Source organism: Primulina eburnea, chromosome 9 (assembly GCF_022965805.1).
Source record: "Primulina eburnea isolate SZY01 chromosome 9, ASM2296580v1, whole genome shotgun sequence".
Taxonomy (NCBI): Eukaryota; Viridiplantae; Streptophyta; class Magnoliopsida; order Lamiales; family Gesneriaceae; genus Primulina; species Primulina eburnea.
The window spans coordinates 32691450-32712341 of record NC_133109.1 but is presented as its reverse complement, the minus strand read 5'-3'; the positions used below and the strand labels follow the sequence as shown (position 1 = coordinate 32712341).

Here is a 20892-nt window from a genome sequence, read left to right as displayed (position 1 = left end):
ATTATTAAATTTAAAACATTTTAACTGGGATTGAGATTGAAGCAACTAGAGTTAAAGAGTCAGCATGTATGTTAACTTCGCGTGGGGTTTAGTTTGCTGACAATCTTCAACAGTTGATGTCATTGCCATTAATTAATTATCCGAAACTTTTTGTACGAACGCGACACAAAGATTCATAGAATTGCAGGAGAGAAGTGAGAGATTCTTCGTACTGTGTTAACTCTGCTGAAGCGGGCCTAGAATCCGCATCGTATACAAGTTTGAGGCGAAGAATAAATCGAAAAGACAACAAATTTAAGTTTGGATGAAGCTGAAATATTTTTACTGTTTTGGATAATAATACGTACGAATTGGCGGTTTCGTAGAAGTTTCCTTGCTCGACGTCTTCCTTTAATTTTCTTTTTGTTTTTCAATTTGCTTTCCGTCTCTGTTTTCTTGATTTTACGCTTAGTCATCCACAAACCCATTTATGTTCGTGAAGAAATTGTTATATCTTTTATTGTTTGTCAGTTGTATGATAAAATGTCGGGTCCGAAGACTGGGATGGTGTTATGGATTTTGATTAGAGATAAGATCCATATGAAGCCAAATGATTATACACTTTCCCTTTTTACGTGCTTTAATAAATATTAACGCCTGTTTTGTAAGCTTTTTTTTTCCTGGTTGAGTCTCTTGCTTTGCGTTTCTGCTTTACTGCTTTAAGAGTAAGAATGTACAGTTTATCGACTTTCTTGGTGAATTAGCTCTTGTTGGATGTAGGTAGATGTTCAATCCGGGGCTGCTTCTTTGTATTGGATCACAGTTCTTTGAATTTTAGTTGGATGGTCTAGGTTAATTTGGAGGATAGAGTGCGCATTATTATATATCACTAATCATGGAAGATGGTGATGGTTCCACAGTTGATTTCGACCTGATGGATCAAATCTTGTACGATGGATTCTGGTTAGAGGCTGAGACTTGTGATGGATCAAACCTTTGGCAGCCTACTTCAAATCATCATTTAACTTCTCCTCCACTGGATGAGAACATTGATAGTTCGAAAACAAATAGTCGACACCAGGATAAAGATTCCTTGAAAGAAAGCAGGGGAAAATCGAACTTTTTTGGCGAGTCTTCTTTTAATCATCCCCCTCAAATGGAAGATGATCTTTCTGCTAGTTGTCAAGCTCGAAACCATGAATCCACTGATTTAAATCACCATTCAAATCTCCTGGTTGGGCCAGACAGAATTAATTCTGTGAAGAAGAGATTTGACCAGGCTATTGAACACCTGAAAGACTGCGTCAGAGAGAGAGCTGTGTTAATTCAAATATGGATCCCCATAAAGAAAAAAGGCAAGCAAGTGCTTATTACTCACAATCAACCATTTTCACTGGATCCAGACTGCAAAAACCTTGCAGAATACAGGGATGTGTCAAAAAATTATATATTTTCAGCAGATGTGGAATCAGGAGGATTTTTTGGGTTGCCTGGTCGGGTTTTCTTGAAGAAGCTACCGGAATGGACTCCAGATGTTCGATTCTTCAAACAGGAGGAGTATCCACGTGTTAATCATGCATACCATTATGATGTTAGAGGATCACTTGCACTTCCTGTTTTTGAACCAGGAAGTGGTCGTTGCTTGGGGGTGGTTGAAATTGTTACAATGACTCAGACAGTGAATTATCGTCCTGAACTTGAAAACATCTGCAAAGCTCTACAGGTCTCATCTTGTTCTTCACTATAGTGCTTGTTTTTTCTGAAGTTTTCCATGTTAGTGTTACTTGGATATACGGCTCCCTATTTTCAGAACAATTTTTCGTGGCCCATTTTGAAGGAGAATCTCTTATTGAACTAAATTTTCTGTTGCAGGCTGTTGATTTGAAGAGCTCCCATATTCCAAGTCCTTCTCCCAGTATTACGGTAAGACTGAAAACTTTTCAACTTAGTTCTTCACACATTTTATCATTTGAATTTAGAATGTACTTTAATAATTAAAAATACAATTTTCAACACAGGCTCGCAATGAATCTTATCAATCTACGCTGATAGAAATCCAGAATGTTTTGAAGTACGTGTGCACAATGCATAACTTGCCTTTGGCACAGACATGGGCGCTCTGTACTCAACAAGGTAGACAAGGGTGCTGCCTTTCTGAAGAGAAATATTCGCATTGTGTTTCAACCATAGATTCTGCCTGCTATGTGGCTGATTCGCGAGTATCTGGCTTCCATGAGGCGTGTTCTGAACACCATTTACTCGAAGGCGAAGGTGTTTCTGGGAAAGCATTCTTGACTAATGAGCCATGTTTTTCTGAGGACGTAACAGCTTTTAGCAAGGCAGATTATCCCCTCTCACATTATGCGAGGGTGTTTAACTTATCTGCTGCTGTTGCAATAAGAGTCCGAAGTACACACTTGGGGACGGCCGATTTTGTTCTGGAGTTCTTCTTCCCTATAAACTGCAAAGCTGGGGAAGATCACCAGGTGATGATCGAGTCAGTGTTATCTGTTGTACGACAAACTTTCCAGAGCTTGCGGGTTCTCTTGGATCAAGATTTGGTCCAAGAAACTTCGAGTAAAGAATTAGGCAGCACTTCAGCAGGTAGATTACTGGAGAAGGGTCTTTCTGAACCCAAAGAGAGTGCCTGGAGTAGCAGAAATTGCGCCCCTTCTAGCGGGGATCTCTCCTTTGGTGCTAAAACAAATGAAAAGAGACAGATCAAAACTGAGAAGACTGTTAGCTTGGAAGTACTTAGGCAATATTTTGCTGGGAGCCTAAAAGATGCTGCCAAAAACATAGGGGGTATGATAAAAATGCATTTCTCGTTTCTCGCTAATTTTACAAGCTTCATTGTATTTCTTGATTTTTCTTGCATATATGATTCTTTCCAGCTCACAAGGAATTTTGTGTTTCATTTTTTGGAATTTTGCAGTTTGCCCAACTACTCTGAAACGGATATGCAGACAGCATGGGATCACTCGGTGGCCTTCAAGAAAGATAAAAAAAGTAGGCCATTCATTGAGGAAGCTTCAGCTTGTTATGGATTCAGTCCAAGGGGCCGAGGGTTCGATGAAACTCACTTCTTTCTACAACAATTTCCCAGAATTAGTTTCTCCTCCGGATATACCCGTAAAGAGACCACTTGCAACAACAAATGCGAGCTCTCATTTGCAACAGGTGAACACCCAACCAGATGGCTGCCTGTTAATCCCTGCAACCACTGCCTCAATGCCAGCTTCTTCTCCGGGCAGTCACAATTCGAGTTCAAGTCACTATTTTTCTCTAAAGAGAGCAACTAGTCATGCAAAATTGCTTGACTTGGGCCAAGAGAAAACAAATCTTCTGGTTCGATCGAATAGCCAAAACATCTTCACCAACAATCATGCTACTGCCGAGGCTCCACTCATGCGACAGAATCTCAACAACGAAAATGAGATTGTTACTTACAAAGTGAAAGTGTCATTCAGGGAAGAAAACATCCGTTTCAGTCTGCATCATCTGTCGAGTTTCGAAGACTTGAAACAAGAAGTTTTAAGGCGTTTTGATATCGATATCATCAGTAAAGTTGACATCAAATACCTGGACGATGATGCAGAGTGGGTGCTTTTGACATGTGATGCTGATCTTGATGAATGCATGGATATCCATAGATCCTCTAAGATCCACACGATTAAAATTTCCGTCGTCAGTAAGAGCTTATGATTAATTTTGGAAGTTAATTTGGTAGCATGAAATAGTGGAATATACTAGCTGGGAAGAAGGATGCTGTTTCTTTTGGTTTTGCCAATAAAAGAGATAACCAACCATCTGTTCTCAGTAGTGAAGCTTGAGCTAATTGATCTCCTCAGCTAATTCTGTGCCAAAAAATGGCAATATTGTCGGATAAATAGTTAAACAAATTATAGGACATGATTCCTGTCTCTGTATTACTTTGGTATTAAATTTCTCAGTTGGGATAACAGAGCGGTGTAAAATTAGTCGAGTCGATTTGCAAGTAAATGAGTCATTTTATCATCGAAATTGAGATTTTCTATTATCGTCGTAAAGCTGGTAAATTGGTTCGTTGTCAGGGATGTAAATTAACTAAATCGTTTGTGAGTTATTTGGAGCTCGACTCCATAAAAAAATCATATTAGTTCGTTTGTTAATCCTATAAAACCAAGCTCATGTTCGATTTCGAGCTCGATAATTTAATCAAACCAAATTCAAGTCTAAAGATATTCGGCTCGTGAGGTTGTAAGTATGTTCGTTGATAGGCTCGCGAGCTCGAGTTCAGATCATTTAGGTGGCTCGTAAGCTCGAGCTTGGCTCATTTGTTGAGTTGACAAACAAAAATATTAGTACCAATAAATTTTACATTATTATGTGTAATTTAAAATTAGAGTGAGTCTCATGTGAGACCGTCTCACGGATCATAATCTGTGAGACAGGTCAACCCTACCTATATTCACAATAAAAAGTAATATTTTTTCATGAGTGACTCAAATAAGATATCTGTCTCACAAATATGACCCGTGAGACCGTCTCACACAAGTTTTTGCCTTAAAATTAATCTTTATCAAGCTCAAATTCGAGCTCAATGTATGTTTTAAAAGTTTGAAAAGGAGCCGAGCTCAAGCCATGCTTGTTAAACATAATAAACGAGCTATATATGAATCAAGTTCGAGCCCGACTTGATTAACATGATAAACGAGCTTTAACGAGGCGAGCTCAAACTTTTAATAAGCTTAATAATTTCAAGACAATTCGAGCTCGAGCTTGATGATAAAAACTCAAATCAAACTATCATCCAACTCGAACCTCTGTCAATTAAACGAGCCAAGTTCAAACTTAATAATGTTTGGCTTGATTTAAATAGTTTACATATCTATCTGTTGTTGTCGAGTAATCAGCTTTTGTTGACGGTTTGTACATTGAACCATAGCAAATATTTTTTAACTATATTTTTAGTATATATTATATATTACTCACGATATTCATCATGAATTCAAAATTGTCATGATAACTATCTGATAAAATCCCCGAAATAAAAGATCCAGGACTAGACTTTTCCGATAAACCACATAAATCTAGAAATATTATTAGAAAATGTGTATACTCATATATCAAATGAGATTTTATGTATAAAATAGATAATTGCATTTGCCATTTCAAAAAAAGGTTTTAAATCTGATATCTCATTTATGAGTGAGTCTCATGTGAGACCGTCTCATAGATTATAATATGTGAGACGGGTCAACAATACCCATATTCACAATAAAAAGTAATACTCTTAGCATAAAAAATAATATTTTTTATGAGTGATTCAAATAAGAGATCCGTCTCACAAATAATATCCGTGAGATCATCTCACATAAGTTTTTTATTCTTGACTTTGAGGGATCCGAGTTGAATTGGACAGTGCGCCACAGCTCCAAAGTCCAGACCTTGGGCTTCTGTCTTTCTATATACTATATAATATTAAAATAAAAATTTGCTGAAAACATAAATACAAAAAATTGAAGCTTTGCAGTTTGCATTAAAATCTAGTCAACGCTAACAAGTAAATGTAGATACGTCCCAACTTATTTGGATTTTCGAATTATTGATTTTGTTATAAAGATCCTTATGCCCACGGTCCAATCCTCCCCTCGGGAGAATATGTGCATCTAAAAGATACTTGATAATATGTCCAATCTCGAAATTAGTTCTATACATATGACCTTCTCAATTTCAATTATAACAAAATATACGAGCCTATGTAAACCCCGGAACATAAATTACCTTTGTCATATGCTGAGTAAAAAAAACTCTTTTTAGGATGCTACTTTTGTAAAGAGTCTCTTTTCGGGGGAGCCTTGGTTATGTCGATTTAGAATAAGCAGATGCATATGTAACGCACAGTGTACTAGTGAATAATAAAAGCGAATTTCTATTACTAATGACGGATGGACATATCATTTAATCCAATGTATTTTTTGTATGAGTTGATCATTTCTTGGATCTCACACGGTGTCAGATAAATTTGAAAAATTGTCAGACGAAACGAGATGATCAGCTAATCATCCCATATACATAAAAAAAGAAAAGAAAAAAGAACACCACCAAATTTTGTGTTTTCAATCATAACAAAAGATCCAATTTCACGTCCCGCACTTAATTTATTAGAAATTTTAAAATATCCCAAATTATTAACTTCTGATTTGATTTTCTTGGGGCAGAGTTTTGACTTTTACCCATTTAATAGTCTTGCTGATTGTTGAAACACCAGTGATACTTGCATGACTAGGCATTCCTTTATGTTATATAATTTGATATGCTGCATATGTTTCTCTGCCATATATGGTGTGACATTAATTTATATATAATTTTTATACATTACATCGTATTTATATATCCATTATATCATTTTATTAATTAAATTATTTTAAAAATCTAAAAAACCCTCTTCAAATTTAATTTTTTTTATATAATATAAGAGTAGTTCAACAAATTATATAAACAAAAATAATCCTAACAATCCCTATAATCTATACTATTATATTAAATGTGAGGAGCCTTAGAATAACTACATTTGAGGACACCAAAATATTTAATTCCACAATTACCCTTCTTATTCTACTAAAAGTCTTTTCAAGTCACTCCAAATTTTAAATATAAAAAAATGAAACAAAACTTTCTTTTTAAATCGAACAACTTTTCTAAATCGAAAATAATCATATTAATTATTTAATATTATTTAATCAAATTAAAAATAATAATAACATATGTAATTCGTGTATATCTAGTCTAAATTAATTCTAAGACAAATTTTATGATAGCATTCCAACAAGTAAAACCAACGCACGCCGTGTGACGCGCTGATCGAAAAATTGGATCTTCCACAGCCCCGCCGCTCCTGCGCCACCCAACGCCTCCTCCGACTTCTCCAGCTGATACTCCGAGACATTTGAGGAATCGATCAATCAAGGGCATTGGGACCAGCACAGGCCTTGAGAATTGGACTCCAAATCCACTGCACCAAGAATTTCCTCCGCCGCCGCCCATTCATATTGTAGCTCCTCCCTTCTCCGTCCCTCATCACCTCCCCTATGTACCCTCCGCCGCCACCAGTTCCGTACAGACCTTCACATAGATCTCCAATCTCCGTCGGAGCCATCGGATCCTCGCCCGCGTACCACGCGTTCACTAGCGGGTTCGACGATAGCTCCGCCAGCTCGTGGCCAATGACGCTTATCATCCCATCAACTCCTATGTCTCCGTTCGGAGGATTCAACGGCGTGGCACCTCCACCGGACATGTACGACGGAATAGCGAAGGGGTAAGCACAGAGCTCAGGGCATTGCTTCCCGGAGTTACCCACCCACGCGTACGGCAATGTGTAACCCACCATCGACGGGAATGTGAAGTAGTGGAACCCACAAACTGCCCTGCAGAAATCTTCCACGGTCACATCCACTGAGGTGAGGACGAGATAGATGCCGTTCTTGTGGTCGACGTGGAAGGGTTTGGACTTGACGGCAGAGCCGATAACTTGCTGGATGCAGAGACGGGTCAGATGCGTCCCAAGGGAGTATTTCGTATCCGAATACTCGCCGGCAATGAGAACAGATCGCGAAATGTTGGCCCCCGTCTGGTCAGTGTAGAGGGAGACCGTGCGCCACCACTCAGACACGGAAGGGGAAGGAGCGGCCCGGTGGTTGAAGGTGGATATGGAGAGCAGAAAGTCCTTGATAACGAGCTGCTGTGATGCAGCCCACTTCCCGTACCAAATGAGGTAGATATTGATCGGAGAAGACAGAACCGGACCCATGTGGTACCTTAGATTGACGAGATCCGACGAGCCCTCGTATCTCTTCGATGCCGCCAAGGATCTGGGAGGAAGCTGAGGATTGAAAGTCACCTTGTAGTCAGTACTGGTCCGCTTCTTGTGATGGGCGGATTGAACTGTCGAAGGGAAGAAGAAGAATATCAAGAAACCAAAGAAGGCGAGAATTACGGCCGTTTGAAGTGCTGCCATGGCGCGGCGGAGGAAGTGGTGGTGGAGCTACGTTTGGTTTGTGTGGAATGGCCGGTGGATTATAAAGAAAAGCAAGTGAATGAGCATGGAGAGGGGTGTGGGCTGTAAACAGCTGCAATTTCCTTTGCCTTTTAGCTACTCTTCGCTTTCGTCCGATGGTTTCTTCTACGGCACGGATGACACGTCAGACACCCAATTTAAAAAAAATTCCCATTTTATTTTTAAAATAAACTTTGATCCATGAAATTTTAATTTTTTTTTTGTGTAAAATGTTTAACCAATAAAATAAAACAAATTATTATTTATCAATTAAATAAAAATACTATATTAACTATTATATTTTGTTTTTTTACTATATTAAATTATTTATTCAAATATTATTATCATATCTGTAACTTCATATTCGGCTTAAAACACAATGAGAAACTAAGACGAAATATGCATGAGCTGTCAAGTTGCTATCTAAATTGAGATGCCATGGGAATCCAACAACATTTTAAGAAAAATCATAGATACAGTGATGGAGTCAAAATTAATTAGATAAGGAAGACAAAATGAAGGATCCATGTACAACGAATTTTCGGCAAAAAATTATGTGAGACGGTCTCACATGTTGTATTTTTTAAGACAAATCTCTTATTTGTAAATATTGATAGGATTGATTTGTTTCACAGATAAAGATTCGTGATAATATCTCACGAAAGACCTATTTTGGATTTTTTTTTTTTAAAAAAGGAAAGAAATACACACAAAAAATTCAAATTTTTTATTGTCCAAATATAGATAAAAATGTAAAGATGAATAAAAGTGGTGGGCTACCGCAGCCCAACATCTGGTGAGGTGTCAAGGCTCGAATTAAATATTTAGGTAAATTTGAATTTCATAAGGGGTACTTGAGTGACTCTCAATGTTGGCTGGGAATTTGGTGATATGTGGAAGGGTGGTCCAATACAAAAGGTACTCACTGAATGGGCTCAGGCTGGCAACAGCTGCCTATTTATAAATCATTATTAGATCAAACAAACGAGATGTGTGTGTGTATATATACATATATATATATATATATTATAATTTTGATATGTATAAATCGAGTCTATCTCTTTATTTACTATCTTAGTATTCATTTAGTGTATGTACAATTTTGATTTTTTTTCATCACGTTCAACAAGTGAATGTCACATCTCAGTAGTGTACACAGAGCTGGATATGATTTGTAGACAAAATATCAAATTTATATATTTGAAATCAATTTTTTAGAGAATTATAAAAATAATATTGGTGATTTTTATTTTGTTTTAAGAATCAATTAGGTATTTTTATACATAAAATGTTAAAATGGCCGGTTTTGTTCCCGAAAATGGCCTTTTTCAAATTGAATCACAAATAGTAAAAAAAATTAGTTTAAAAAAAATGTACAATTTACTAAATTTAGTTTTGCGTAAATTTTTGGTTATCGGTATAATTTAGGCGAAACATACTGTATTCGGACATGCACAATCAAATCAGTGCATGTGTGTGTGTGAATTCAACAATAAAATAAAAGATTCATGCACTATAAAAATAAATATTAAAAATTTTGACACCTTAGTACTAAAATATACTCAATATTTTATTAATATGTAGTTTAGAGGCCTTTAATTTTTTTTTTTTGGAATTTCAAGCTTTTTATATGAAAAATTATAGAATGGATTTACAAATAAAATTTAAAGATGAGAAAAGTTTTATTATGATCATAATATTATTATTATTTTTTTAGTTGGTGAGAAAAAATTTACAACCGAGTCGTTCTAAACTTGAAACTTTAGTATTCGAATAACTACAAATGATCGATTACACGTTTACTTGATATCTGTTTCTAAGGAAACTTAGCATCTGCAGCAGTCGGAGAAGTAAAGGAAACAAGGTAAGCAACTTTGGTTGTGCCGAAACCGTGCATGCACCGTTATCCTCAGGATCAAGCCTTGGTTTAGAGCGTGGCGAAGGATGTAGATAGAATCTCTTTTCTTTTGTAGCTTTCTCCTCTAATATTTCTCCAGCAGCCTCTGACACTCGTTTGTTCGAGCCGCATGGATACGAGTACGGAACCATTGTGGGGCTGCAGCTGCTTATTGGGCTCACCTGCAAACTACTCGACGGGCTCGGTGACTGGACCTGATGATCATTACATGCAGCAGGCGGCAGTTGGTAAACTTTGAAGCTTGTTGCCGGTCTCGCGATTTCTATATTGGGTCGAGCATATAGTTTTCTCCTTTCGTGGAGCTTTGCAGTCGGGTTCTTGGGTGCCTTAACGGCACCCATTGGCTGAAACGTCTCATTTATAGGTGGGCCTGTTAGGCGCTGGACAAGGTCTCGGAAACAGGTCGAATCGGCCTGAACGAATGTGGTCGCTCCTTTGGAACCACCACCGGTACCAGTATTACCCGCTGAGCTTTCAGTACCAGTGCTCCCAAGTAACTTGGTCATTTTCTACAGGTTAGTTAAAGCATTCTCAGTTTGCAAACATTTTCGATATATTTAATTTAGACTTTTGAAAGACTATATATTGCAACATATATATAGATTATAGATAAACATAACAATTCGGGTGAAGTTTGAGATTCAATTACATTATATAAATGCATAATTTTCATAAAAAAATAAGAAACTTATAATTAAATTGTCAAATTCAGGATCAGAAAGACGATATAAATTATCATGCCACTGCTATATATATCTCAATCTAAACACGGTTAAAGCATCAATGGCCATAGAACCATCACCTCAAAAACCTCGTCCAAGTTGAGAACCAAAGCGAGAGTTCTCTCTTACGCTGGCGAAACTAAAATAGGAGACAAAAGCATAATATTCTATTTTAAATAAATAAAAAATTTATAGACTTGAAAATCCTAAAACTTAAGGGAAGACGACTGTGTTTGTTGAACACGACGAGCTCCGCCACGGACGACGTCTTGAAATGATGTCGGGAGGAAGAGATTCTTGGAGGTTCAAATCATAAACGTGCTGGTAAATGTGTGAATTGACTATATATCGATGTTTCTATATTTGTGCAATTAATTAGCATTTCTTCGAGAGGTAATATTTGGTCAACCATGAATGAATATGCATGGAAGCCATGAATATCGTATGAAAGTCCTCTAGTTATACCCTAATGACCAGGGGTTTAAGGGTTGTCCTAAAATTTTGAGTCAATCACAAACCCAGAACGTTGACTCTTTTGTATTCCGTTCATTTTCGATGGAAGATAAATATTTCAGATTTTTTTATTTCGGAAACTAGTTTAATCACAAAAATATTAAAACAATGGAATGACATATAAATCGTGTCACAAGTGTTCTAAAACGCGGTAGGCGAGAAGCGAGCGACTACCTCCTGTCTAGCTCTTAGTTCTATAGGCTGTTTTTTTTTTTTTAAATTGATTTTTATAATATTTAGTAGCGTTATATATTAATATATTTAAATTTATTTTATTTTATTTTATTTTATTTTTTTTAAGTATTAAATCATTGTCTGATATATATTAGATTTAAAATTTTTCTTTCAAAATCTCGATTTTGTTGTCTCAATGAACATAATCTGAAGACGAAAAATTCATTCCAGAACCTTTTTTCTTTTTATTCATATGACAATAAGCACAAAAATGTTTTAAATAGTTTTATGATATAGTATTATCAATCTATAAACTTTGTCCCTACACGAAAAAGAAAATAACATACTCTAAAGAAAGAAGAAATCGCCACCTAGAGTTTTAAATGTTTTAAAAATCAAATCTCGCAATTTCATATGACAAAAACTTGTGTGAGACGGTCTCACGGATCGTATTTTGTGAGACAGATCTCTATTTGAATTTAAATAAATAAGTTTTTTTATCAATATTTTTTAAATTTTAAATTCAAATATTCGCACGATGTCTAATGCACAGAACTCCACGCCTTGATGAAATGGCGATGTCCTCCTCCAACCACTCATTCTCTGTTTATTTTTTAAAATGAATGAAAATGAAAATGTTTTTAATTTTTATTATTCACATTATTTATTAATTAATACATGAATAAATATGGATCACATGCTCTGCCATACCGACGTACGCTGCCTCTGGAAGCAGCTCAAGATGTCAGCATACACGCACACACCAAGAGCATTCGGCTTACCATTGTGTGGCGGCGAGAACAAGTTCTTCACGCTTCAACCTCACGGTCTGTGTGTGTTTTGCTCGTCGATTTCAACTTCGATTTTGATTTTTGGTTTGCGTTTTGCTTTCAGGAAGCAGGTGTGGGTTGAGTAGGAGAGATTTTGCTTTCAGAGGAGTTGTTACGGCTGCGGCTTCAGCTGCTTCCACTATTCCTGTCGTGCAACCACCTTCCTCGATGTCTCAAGGTGACGGTTACCTAATTAGTATGTATGATTGGTTCGTAGTTAACTTTGTTGTGATACCGGTGCTTGATATGGGCTAGATTTGGAGAAATTGCTGTTTAAACCGGATGGTTATAACTATTGGACGTGGCGAGGTCGGAAGATACATTATGTTGTGGAAGGGGAGGGGTTCCCCATTGTTCTTATTCATGGTTTTGGGGCTTCTGCGTATCACTGGAGGTTCGTTCTCTTTTTCTTTTTTTGTTCCTTTTGGGTCGTGAAAACATTACTGGCAGTGTATGCCTAACTTTTTATAGTAATTAAAAGGTTCTGAACGCGAATGGATGCTATCTTCTAAATATGGTGTAGTGGCATATAGATTTTGGTAACCACTAACCAGTTTAACAATTGCTCGGATCAAATTAGGAAATTTTGTTTATTTTCTGCTGCGTCTTTTACTTTTCTTTAGGTACAACATACCTGAATGGGCAAAAAATCATAAGGTCTATGCACTAGATTTGATAGGATTCGGGTGGAGCGAGAAGGCAATTATTGATTACGATGCTCTGGTATGGAGAGATCAGGTCGTGGATTTCTTGAAAGAGGTTGTCAAAGAACCTGCAGTATTAGTTGGAAACAGGCAAGTGCTTATTCCTTTTCCTTTGTCGCTTCTTTTAATGGCTGTGTGAAGGATGTAGCCACTGCAGTTCATGCAGGAAAGTTGTCGAGATTAACCCACTATTATTTAATTTGAGGTCCATGCTGTTTTCTATCTGATGTGGCCCTTCTTGTTTCTGTTCTTTTCTCCTACCCTATGGATTTGAATATTATCTGTAATGATATTTTAATCCATTTATGGACTGCATATAAGTAGAGAAGTGGCTCTACCAATTTGCTCACATCCTTAAAACTAATGCATTAGGACATTCTTATTTAGTTTCTGAATTGACTGGTCTATTTTTATGTCTAAAATTTAGTTTTTGTCCCTCCCTTTTTTTGGGCAGTTGAACTTAGCCACTAACCTAATTGTTGTCTCAGTCTAGGAGGATTTACAGCCTTGGTATCAGCAGCCTCAATGCAAGATCAAGTTAAGGGGGTTGTGTTGTTAAACACTGCAGGACAATTTGGTGGAGCTAATGATGCAACCAAAGAATCTGAAGAGACACTCTTGCAAAAGATTGTTGTAAAGCCTCTAAAAGAAGCTTTTCAACGTGTCTTCCTTCGATTTTTGTTTTGGCAAGCCAAGCAACCAGCCCGCATTGAGTCCGTCTTGAAAAGTGTATGTCAATTCTGTGCTACTTGCCCCAAAAGCGTTTAGCATATTTCTTATATTTCAATTTTACTTCATTAACTGCTTTATGCTTTAGTGGGCACAATATGCATGTGATTCAATTACTATGCCATTGCAATCGTTTCTAGATATGGTAGTTGTGATTGGAAAGAGTATGAACAATGGGTGGACTAAATTGCTTGGATCCAGGTTTTGTATTCCTGGTGAAGTTGCTGATTGTGCAACTCTTCTTTTTTGTTAAGCTCGTGATCTTTAGCTGAGGTAGAAGTCTTTCTAAGAGTTACGAGGTTGAGCTGATTTTCTCATTGTGTTGTATAATATGTAAGAACTGATGAATGCTCTTGTTAGCATTTTTTATTGTTCATTAATCACAATTATGCTTTTTTTTTCTTCATCTTTTCAGTCTTTAGAGGTTGAAAAGGCTATATCTTTGTTATCATCTCTTCTAGTCTATTTTCGTGTGATCATCCACGTGATGGAAGTGCTATTCTTTATTTTGTTCCAGATATATGTTAACTCTGCTAACGTGGATGACTATCTTATCAATTCAATTACGAGGCCTGCTGATGACCCAAATGCAGCGGAAGTTTATTACAGGTACTTTATTTGTCAATCTCTTTTTCATATTTGGTCGTGGGATTATGGCATTCAATCAGTTTAGCGTTCAGTTCAAATTCTTTTTCTGCTATTTGTTACTAAATATACCATCCCATAATTCCATGACACTAGTCCCAAAATATCTCCTATAATATATATTTGCATCATTTTCGTTGTACGTATCACGTCACTTTTATTATTGTTATGGCATAAAAACCTTATAATAATAACATATTAGTATCTTTAAGCTTCATTGTCTTATTTTATCCAAAAGTCAACATTGAGAAGTACAATTTAGTCTATATTTATGTAGTTTTCTACATTTCCGAACTCTGAATTTGGTAAGCTAGCTTTTATATTACCCATTTCCAGATTTCAACTAATCAAGTATTTCTTTCCGGTAAATGTTCTTATATGTGCACTCCAACACTTAGTTTTTAGTTTTTTTTTTTTTTTTTATATATATATAAACAAAATCAGAGATACTAGAACTTACTCTCTAACCAAGTACTTGAAGCAAACGTTCACTTAGCTTGTAACAATTGCTTGATTTCAGAAGTTGGCGCTGATTCACAGCTGTTTGTATATCACACAGCTCGTACATAAAATCCAAGCAAAGGGCTATCAAAACAGTTATATTACTTATAGTTCACTAGATATATATTTAAATCTCCTTCTTTTCTTTGATATGTGTAGACTGATGACTCGATTCATGTCAAACCAAAGGAAATACACACTTGACAATGTTTTAAGCCAGCTTTCTTGCCCGTTGTTATTGGTCTGGGGTGACTTGGATCCTTGGGTAGGCCCTGCTAAAGCTCTTCGAATCAAAGAATTCTATCCGAACACTTCTCTGGTTAATCTTCAAGCTGGACATTGCCCCCACGACGAAGTCCCGGAACTCGTTAACAAGGCTTTGCTGGATTGGCTGTCTACTATAAATGTATGATAAATCAATGCCTTTACTTGGTAAATTAACAATTTCACACTGAAAGAATCGGGGATATAAATTCTTATGTCTCATAAAAGGTTTTCGATGGAGCAGTAAAATTAATAAACGTTCTACCAACAGATATGGTAGTGCTCAAGTGTAAATACATTTACTATATATATATTATATAAATTTTGGTAAAGATAATGATTAAAAAAGATTACACCAAATGTACAAAAATAGTTTGTTATTATATGAAAATATAGTACTTTTATGATTTAAGAAGTAATGATAATATATATATATATATATATATATATATATATATATATATATATATATATACATACATACACACACATATAAATATATATCTATTATCTATCTATTCTATTATCTATATAAATATGTGACTTTATATGTGAATTTCTCATTTACCTCCTTATTAATTACTTATTTACATTAATTTTTTATTTAAATTTGTCTTTTTTTTCTTCTCTTTATTAATTACTTGTTTTACAATGTGCATTCCCACTTGTCACCTTATTAATTGAATGTCTTTTTTTCCTCCTTATTCATATTTTAAATATGTGTGATTATTAATATTTAATTTTTTATGTCTAAACACATTATAATATGTTATTTTTATCCAATGATATCTTCTCATTATGTGAATTAGTATTTGGTTTTTTTTGTTCCTACCCATATTATAATATGTTATTTTTAATCCAATGATTTAGATATTTTATTTATATTTTCATTATGTAAATTAAATTAATTAAAGTTTAGAAATAACTCATTATCGTTTGTGACGTGGACTATAACTTATGTGTTTTAAAAATTATTTTTTGCAAAAGGTTTATATTAAAAAATATTTTAATAAAATATGGTCAAAATTTTATTGTGATATAATTTTTTTACAAAAATATTTTTAAATTTAATCTATTTACTTGTGACAATTTTTTATAATTTATGTGTTTAAATTAAATTTTTTTCAACCACAATTTTTTTACGGTTTATATTTATAAATTATTTGAATAAAACACGGTAAAAGATCGTTGTGATTTGAACCGTCGATTTGGGTTGGGTCTGTCGGTTTGGCCTGCACCGCCAAAAAGTTTAAGTGAGTTGTGTTGAAATTTTTTCGACTCATTTAAAGGTGAGCCTAAATGAGCTCGCACGAGTTTATATTAAATATTTATATATCTAATATTATCGATTTTGAATCATGAATTATTGATATAAAATGGAAAATATCATTTTGATTTTAAAATTGTGATGTTACTGTGTTGTCCAAAAATTGTGGGTTGTTGAGACATTTTGGTAGTCACTCAAAATTGAGGGTCAAAGTTGACATTTGAGTTGTATTTTTGAATTCCTGACAATATTTTTGTCACATATTATTTATAAGTTCATTTTATCAGTATCGTGAGGGGTAAATTTGTTTATTACAATATATAATATTATCATCTCTTTAAATTAATATTCACTTTCATGTATGTGTCTTGGTAAAATGAGGAACAATAAGTTCAAACAAACGAATACACAAAAGTCTGGGGCGAAACCAAAATTATATGGTAGCAGAATTAATATATAATTTTTTGTGAATTTATCAATGTTAAGATGCATAACAAATCTTATATCACAATATATTAAATTTCAAACTTATAAATGAAATAAATCGAACATATATGAAATATACAAAATTTCATTACATATACGATCAAGTAATTATTTATAATTGTATTTTATTATACAAGAATTCTTGTCAAACTCAGTGATTGTGGATCTAACATCTATTAAATGAGCAAACTAAAGAGCGTGTCAATTAAACTAATCGAGTAACCACATATTCTTTAATTTCCTAATTAATTTTTTATCTTTATAATTTGTTTCATTTAATATTTTAAGACACCGTCACTATAACTGAAGACACATTTTTTTTAAATGTTCATGAGGACTCGATCACTAACTCATATGGAAAAACATTTATCTAAATACTATATTGAAAATATTCTAATTAATTCAGCGCATGTGCTGAGAATTTTATAATTAATTAAGAAAAATTCATTTACAATAATCATATTTAATCTTTTTAGACTAACATCATTTATTTCATAAGATATTCATCGCAATTATTTATTTATATGTTAATCTTTAAATCTGAATTATGATGTATATTGTTTTTCTAAAAGTTCTTAAATAATGATTTAATACGTTTATTCAACACTTCAATATTAACATTTTAAAATATATTAAGTTTATATTGTATGTGTGCAACATTTCTGATCATGATTATAAAAATTCAAAAAAAAAAATCTAAAAATGAATTAGGTAGAACATAAAAAATTACACAATTAATCAAAAGAGAGAAAATAAAAACTAAATAATTGTCTATTACATATAAACTACTAATACCGACTTCTAAAGATTGAAGTCGATGAGAGTGGAGGCCACTATGTACTTAAAAATAAAAAGCTAATGCTTGAATGAGGCTCAAATATATAAGTATCTCACTTGGTCTCACTTTATGTTTTGTCACTGTACAAAGCGAAAGTTAATGTACTGCAGTATTCTACATTTTCTTAATTTTTCTCTTGATTTCAAATTTAATTTCATCATCTATTGATATTTAGAGATATATTAGAATTTTTTCTAAATATCTAATCTTAAATTTGATCAATTAAACAAATAGTTATTATACTTTGTATACAATAATAAATAGATTAATATATTTGAAAATAGAAAAAGTAACGTATTGAGAATAATAAAAAAAGAATGTTAGAATTAATACTATAATTATCTAATTTCAATATTAAAGTTAACATCCTACATTTGAAAATGTGTTTATTGAGGTAAAGACTATGATGATAAACTAAAAACAATAATTTATTTATTATTGTAACGTAATCATAATGTGATCATTATTCGGAATTAGAAACTGATGTACTTTGATTTTTTAATTAAATTGTATAAAAAATTCTTTCATTATTTTTAGTGGATATACATATTAAATTTATTATAATTAAATAGTATAATTTAATGATGAATGTATTAATTCAACTTTCAATCTGGTTTCGGGATTTTGTCAACATGCTATATATTTTTTTTCTGATTTTTTCGTTTATTTTAAAATATACATTTTCAAATAGATGAAAAATGATTTTTTTTCTCTATTACTTATGTAGAATATCAAGTATATATTCTACTCAAATGTCTTATAAATTCATATGATTTAGTAAAAGGTTATTTGCATAAACCTATTTGTTGGGTACAATAATTGATCATGTTGGGTAGAGTAATTGAAATGTTGCGCTTGAGTTATTGTACTATTTAAATGATTTGATTTGCACTGTTACCATAATCTATAGGTTTTGATAAAACAGTAAATGCTTGAGCCTACAATTGGTATCAGAGCCAAGATCGCGACTTTGATTTCCATTGATTGCAATTGGTGCAATTATTAGGAGATAGATTGTTGGGTACAATAATTGTCCACGATGGATAAGCACCTGAGATGTTATACGATTTAAAGATTTGACTTGCATCGTTAGTATCAGTTATAGCTTTTGGTTAAACGAAAAACGTTCGATCCTATAGTATTCGATTGTAAAGCTAGAAGAAACATGTTGCATCAACTTTTTGTTTTGAATTGGTCCCTTACATGTTACTCGATTTTTAAATTTAGAAGCATTCTACAGTTTTCAAATATTATTATAGATTGAATTATAATAAATCCCGTCCTAATTGGATAAATATAGAATAAAAATCATGTAAATATAATTAACAAAAACATTTAAATGAAATACTGGATTGGTCGATAATCAAAATAAGAAATAAACAAATTTTGATCCTTGAGTGAGAAATAAGATATTTAAAGAAAGTTATAATTGACACAATGAAATAGTGCACCTACATGCATTTATTACTGTATTTTGCAACAAAAATATCAAAATATGTTTCCACATATTATTTTTATATCATATTTAAAATAATTATGAATCCTAATTTTTATTATTTTGAGTTGGCCTTTGTTATGAAAAATTATCCTGAATAAATTGAATTTGAAAATTCTTATATCTATGTATATCACATACTAATATATCTACCTAAGTTCAGGTAATAAAAAACTACAAAATGAACTTATTCATCTTCAATGTACAAAAATTATATTGTAAATATATATAACAATTAAGACAATAAAGTAGAATATATGTTCACATATAACAAAATATATAGACAAGAAAAACAATAAAAAAAAATATTTTTCTAGATATAAATATTTTTTAATATCTTTTTACATTGAGTTAGAGAAAATAAAAGAGAAAAAATATTAACTCTTTTGGGTTACACAAAAAATATAAATGGAAGAAGTGTTTGTCATACAATGAATTAATTTTTCAAATTAAAAGTATACTATAAAGTTATATTTACTATTCAAACTTTATAAATGCAATGAATTTTTCTCAAGATAAGGGTACACAAATGATTCCGTGAAGATATTTAAACAATTAAAAAAATTAAATATATTATTTTTCTGGATGTAATACACATATGACATTAGTAATTTAATTGTGCTAATTATACTTATGAGTTAATATGGAATATTAAAATAAGTATAATAAGAGTCAGTGAAAAGATGATTTATTGTCAAAATATTATTATTATAAATTACAAACAAATGACAACATTTAATCAATATTTTTTTAAATCTGTCCATCAGTACTTTTTATTTGATGATAAATTATTATAATAATGTGTAGTTTATAAGTTATCAAGTATAAGTGTCTAATAAATTAAAGGTAACTAGGAAATTAAAAGTATCTGGTACAAAAATTATTGATAATTTACATGAAAGAGATAATAATCAAATAACATTGTAAATAAAAAATTGCAGATCATTGATTGTCAAAAAAATTTGTAATAATTGAATATTGTAATAAAATATATGTATTAGTGAGAGAATATGACAAATAAAAAAAAAACGATATGATAAAAGTATATGAAAAAATTTTAGTAGTACAAATATTTTTTTAAAATTATAAAAATGTTTTTTTCCTAATTAGTTATATATGCTAATTAACACGAATTGTCAAAATTTACCATACTATTATCATTACCTTTGTTGAGTTAACTAATTTTATTTCAAACTATAATTACTTCAACATATGTTTTCCACGTGCAATTGGTGCAATTATTTCAAACTATAATTACTTCAACATATTATCATTGATTGCAATTGGTGCAATTATTTTTATTTTGTGAACTCGTCTCACAAAAAACTTACACAAAATTTAATTGGATAGAGACTAACAATTTAGGCTTTTTATATTTGAAATAAATTAAGAGTTCAAAACATTATGGATAGAAGTTTAGAATTTAAGAATTATGTCACACATATATATATATATATATATATATATATATATATATATATATATATATATATATATATATATATATGACTCACCATCCTGATGGATTTATATTGGTATCGTTGGTTACAACAGCTTATAAATTATGATAAAAAAAAAACTATTTTGATCATATGAAACAAGACAAGTATTAGGTAAGATATTTGGTATAATATTTCATTGGTGAAGAAGGGTGAACAACCCGAGAATGATGCCCATTCCACACGCCTGCCTCACTCCTATAATAAAAGTAGACAGACGGCAGGCCTGGAATTTGAAGTAATTTGCATTATTCATTCGTGAGATTTCTACATATACAGCAACAGCA

At 32.8% G+C, this 20892-nt stretch overlaps 4 protein-coding genes across 7 annotated transcripts; 2 read left to right on the top strand and 2 right to left on the bottom strand.

The window, feature by feature from the left end:
• Positions 1-107: 107 nt before the first annotated feature.
• On the top strand, positions 108-3943 carry LOC140841803 (protein NLP4-like). Of its 4 annotated transcripts, none has more exons than XM_073209488.1 (5): positions 108-343; positions 760-1702; positions 1852-1902; positions 1998-2784; positions 2915-3943. In XM_073209488.1, exons 2-5 carry the CDS (start codon positions 875-877, stop codon positions 3682-3684), a joined length of 2436 nt encoding a protein of 811 aa, XP_073065589.1. In that variant the 5' UTR covers positions 108-343; positions 760-874; the 3' UTR covers positions 3685-3943. The 4 variants fall into 4 exon arrangements, with proteins under 4 accessions (XP_073065589.1, XP_073065588.1, XP_073065590.1 ...); XM_073209487.1 differs by having other exon boundaries at positions 108-382; XM_073209489.1 differs by lacking the exon at positions 108-343 and adding an exon at positions 389-643.
• Positions 3944-6674: 2731 nt separating this feature from the next.
• LOC140841802 (protein EXORDIUM-like 5) lies at positions 6675-8086 on the bottom strand. Its single transcript, XM_073209483.1, has one exon. The coding sequence runs from the start codon at positions 7979-7981 to the stop codon at positions 6923-6925; it is 1059 nt and encodes a 352-aa protein (XP_073065584.1). The 5' UTR covers positions 7982-8086; the 3' UTR covers positions 6675-6922.
• Positions 8087-9811: 1725 nt separating this feature from the next.
• LOC140840911 (VQ motif-containing protein 31-like) lies at positions 9812-10444 on the bottom strand. Its single transcript, XM_073208063.1, has one exon. The coding sequence runs from the start codon at positions 10442-10444 to the stop codon at positions 9812-9814; it is 633 nt and encodes a 210-aa protein (XP_073064164.1).
• A 1572-nt stretch (positions 10445-12016) lies between these two features.
• On the top strand, positions 12017-15247 carry LOC140841801 (uncharacterized). Its single transcript, XM_073209482.1, has 7 exons — positions 12017-12174; positions 12242-12355; positions 12433-12571; positions 12801-12971; positions 13370-13610; positions 14128-14219; positions 14916-15247. Exons 1-7 carry the CDS (start codon positions 12036-12038, stop codon positions 15166-15168), a joined length of 1149 nt encoding a protein of 382 aa, XP_073065583.1. The 5' UTR covers positions 12017-12035; the 3' UTR covers positions 15169-15247.
• Positions 15248-20892: the final 5645 nt, after the last annotated feature.

Coding starts and splice junctions, on each gene's coding strand:
- LOC140840911 (XM_073208063.1), bottom strand. CDS start 10,444: ATGACCAAGTTACTTGGGAGCACTGGTACTGAAAGCTCAGCGGGTAAT.
- LOC140841803 (XM_073209488.1), top strand. CDS start 875: ATGGAAGATGGTGATGGTTCCACAGTTGATTTCGACCTGATGGATCAA. Junction 1,703..1,851: donor ACATCTGCAAAGCTCTACAG/GTCTCATCTTGT, acceptor TTTCTGTTGCAG/GCTGTTGATTTGAAGAGCTC. Junction 2,785..2,914: donor TGCTGCCAAAAACATAGGGG/GTATGATAAAAA, acceptor GGAATTTTGCAG/TTTGCCCAACTACTCTGAAA.
- LOC140841801 (XM_073209482.1), top strand. CDS start 12,036: ATGGATCACATGCTCTGCCATACCGACGTACGCTGCCTCTGGAAGCAG. Junction 12,572..12,800: donor GCTTCTGCGTATCACTGGAG/GTTCGTTCTCTT, acceptor ACTTTTCTTTAG/GTACAACATACCTGAATGGG. Junction 13,611..14,127: donor TTGAGTCCGTCTTGAAAAGT/GTATGTCAATTC, acceptor ATTTTGTTCCAG/ATATATGTTAACTCTGCTAA.
- LOC140841802 (XM_073209483.1), bottom strand. CDS start 7,981: ATGGCAGCACTTCAAACGGCCGTAATTCTCGCCTTCTTTGGTTTCTTG.